The sequence below is a fragment of the Coenobita brevimanus genome, chromosome 12 (assembly GCF_032717465.1).
Source record: "Coenobita brevimanus isolate Jiangsu-jjx chromosome 12, ASM3271746v2, whole genome shotgun sequence".
In the NCBI taxonomy this organism is placed as follows: Eukaryota; Metazoa; Arthropoda; class Malacostraca; order Decapoda; family Coenobitidae; genus Coenobita; species Coenobita brevimanus.
The window spans coordinates 5794892-5797500 of record NC_136965.1 but is presented as its reverse complement, the minus strand read 5'-3'; the positions used below and the strand labels follow the sequence as shown (position 1 = coordinate 5797500).

The 2609-nt window shown below is 40.6% G+C and overlaps 1 protein-coding gene across 1 annotated transcript in view; it reads left to right on the top strand.

Annotated features, from left to right (window-relative positions):
* The window catches only part of LOC145413832 (uncharacterized), a 98061-nt gene extending 96351 nt beyond the window's left edge, over window positions 1–1710 (top strand). The window contains exon 4 of the mRNA XM_080283498.1: window positions 1628–1710. Within this exon, the coding sequence (XP_080139624.1) occupies window positions 1628–1710 (83 nt within the window). The remainder of the gene's footprint in view (window positions 1–1627) is intronic.
* Window positions 1711–2609: the final 899 nt, after the last annotated feature.

Below are 2609 nucleotides of genomic sequence, written 5' to 3'. Positions count from 1 at the left end.
AATAGGCCTGCTTACGACCAACTACCCAATAGCGAGAAATATAGTGATAATTTACACACTTTAGCAGCATTTTCGCTACACACCGCTGTTTATAGAGGTTCCGCAGCCGCAGTCTTTATAGCATTTCCGCAGCCGCAGTCTTTATCGCATTTTCGTAGCGGTTTCTGCGGCTTCGTGGATCTAGCGACATTTTAGCGATTTCCGATTTGGCAACTCACGCGCCTTCCCTTCCTCCCGCCGCGTGTACGGGAGTTCACGCGCGTCTCTCGTGGTGTGTGGGCGCGTGTTCGTCTCTCCTCTCGACTTGCACGTGAGCTTGTGTTTACGTGTCGTGTTTTGTGCCCTCGTTGCGCCTGCCAGTAAGCGATTTAGTTGGCTTTCTTGACAGTTATTTGTGAGGATGTGTGTGTAATTTCGGCCCTGGTTTAATATCTTTGGGCTATATTGTGACATAGAAGCCTTCGTTGCACCTCTCAGTAAGCGATTTAGTTTGCTTTCTTAACAGGTATTTGTGAGGATGTGTGCTGTGATTTCGGCCCCGGCTTAATATTTTAGGGCTATATTGAGACATAAGTCTTCGTTGCACCTCTCAGTAAGCGATTTAGTTTGTTTTTTTACATTTTCTTGTGTTACTTGTGATACTGTGTCTTATAATTTTAGCCATACATTATTTTTTTGGGGGGGTGATCGTTGCATCTCCCAGTAAGCGATTTAGTTTGCTTTCTTTATTTTCTTTTTTTTTTATTGATATTTTGAACTTTTAAGGCTAGTAAACGACACAGGAGCCTTCGTTGCACCTCTCAATAAGCGATTTAGTTTGCTTTCTTTGACATTTATTCTTGTTATTTTCATTTCTATCTCTTCCCAGACGCCTTAATCCCGTAAGAGGTAGCCACAAACAAATCGCCTCCATGTCGCCCTGTATCCCGCCATTTCATTTAAGTTTACACAAATAACACACAGAATATTGAGATGCCCTGTAGAATAATTCGCTTGTGAGAAGACGACACGTAGCTTCCAATGTCCCTATACAAGCCTACACCCAGAAGATTTTAAGACGATTTCCCCCAACTTAGGAAAGATTTTAGGACGATTTCCCTTAACTTAAGAAAGATTTTAAGACGATTTCCCTTAATTTAGGAAAGATTTTAAGACGATTTCCCTTAACTTAGGAAGATTTTAAGACGATTTCCTTTATCTTAGAAAAGATTTTAAGACGATTTCCCTTAACTTAGGAAATTTTTAAAGACGGCTTCCCTTAACTTAGGAAACTTTTTAAGACGATTTCCCTTAACTTAGGAAAAATTTTAAGACGATTTCCCTTAACTTAGGAAATATCTTAAGACGATTTCCCTCAACTTAGGAAAAATCTCTGGCTATGGAGGGGTTAAGGGAGGCTGGATTTAACCCCCCCTCGTTCGAAAAAAATCTATCCTGAAGCAGAAAGAAAAAAAGTGTCTAGATAAAAAGAATAAAACGAAAGTACATTAGAGAGAGAGAGAGAGAGAGAGAGAGAGTTTTGAAGACAAGTGGTTAAGGGAATAATGGAATTCTGACAAGGAGGAATGTAGTAAGCGAAGAAATGAAACCTACTGTAGTTATGATTACAAAGATTATATTGATGTAGGAGGCAAGATACAGGAGGATCAGATTGGGAAGCTGGATCTCCTAGAAAAAAAGGCCATCAATTATTTCCCTAAAACCATATAACTAATTTTTTGATCTACAGTCTACGCAAATGGAGACGAGACAAGAAGGCCTAGTGAACGAGACAGGCGAATCCTTTTGTATCTACTGTTACAGAATATACAGACTGCCTTGATGTGCGTGAAGTACAGGCACATCCAATTAAGATCAGTCTCTCGCCCTCCTTTGCTGTCGTAGCATCAAAATCCTTCCCATTAACATGTCACTAACTGTTTATCTTATCTGTGATGCTTCGATACGGTTCACTGAGGCTGGAGGGGGTGTTCGAAGCAGAGAGGCTGGGAACTGAATAACTGAGGCCTAAACCAATCTTTTCATTATTCTGGAGATGATTCCTAAGCTGAATAAAATCGCTAAGTTGTAGAAAAGACAATGGAAAAAATCTTGAGGCTGAAAAAATAAAAAAAAGGACGAAAAAAGACCTGGGCCTGAGAACTGAAAAAATTAACTCAGATACATATGACAAAATGTACTTAACTTGCGTGTGTTATATTAATGTTATATGTAGTAATTCCTTCATCCGGGTCCTGTCTTTACATTTCTCTCTCTCTCTCTCTCTCTCTCTCTCTCTCTCTCTCTCTCTCTCTCTCTCTCTCGGTCCTGCTAGTAGGTATGTCGCCCCTTGGGTGTAATAAAATGATTAAACAACTCTCTCTCTCTCTCTCTCTCTCTCTCTCTCTCTCTCTCTCTCTCTCTTCCGTTTTCCCTTCCTTTCTTTCCTTTTTTACTTTGATTTCCTCTCTCTCTCTCTCTCTCTCTCTCTCTCTCTCTCTCTTCCGGGATCTCACAAAATTTTTCAAAGCAATGATGTAAATTTCTCTCTCTCTCTCTCTCTCTCTCTCTCTCTCTCTAGGTGCAAACAGCGTAAAGCGAGAGTGATGACCCGAAGCGGAACAAGGAAG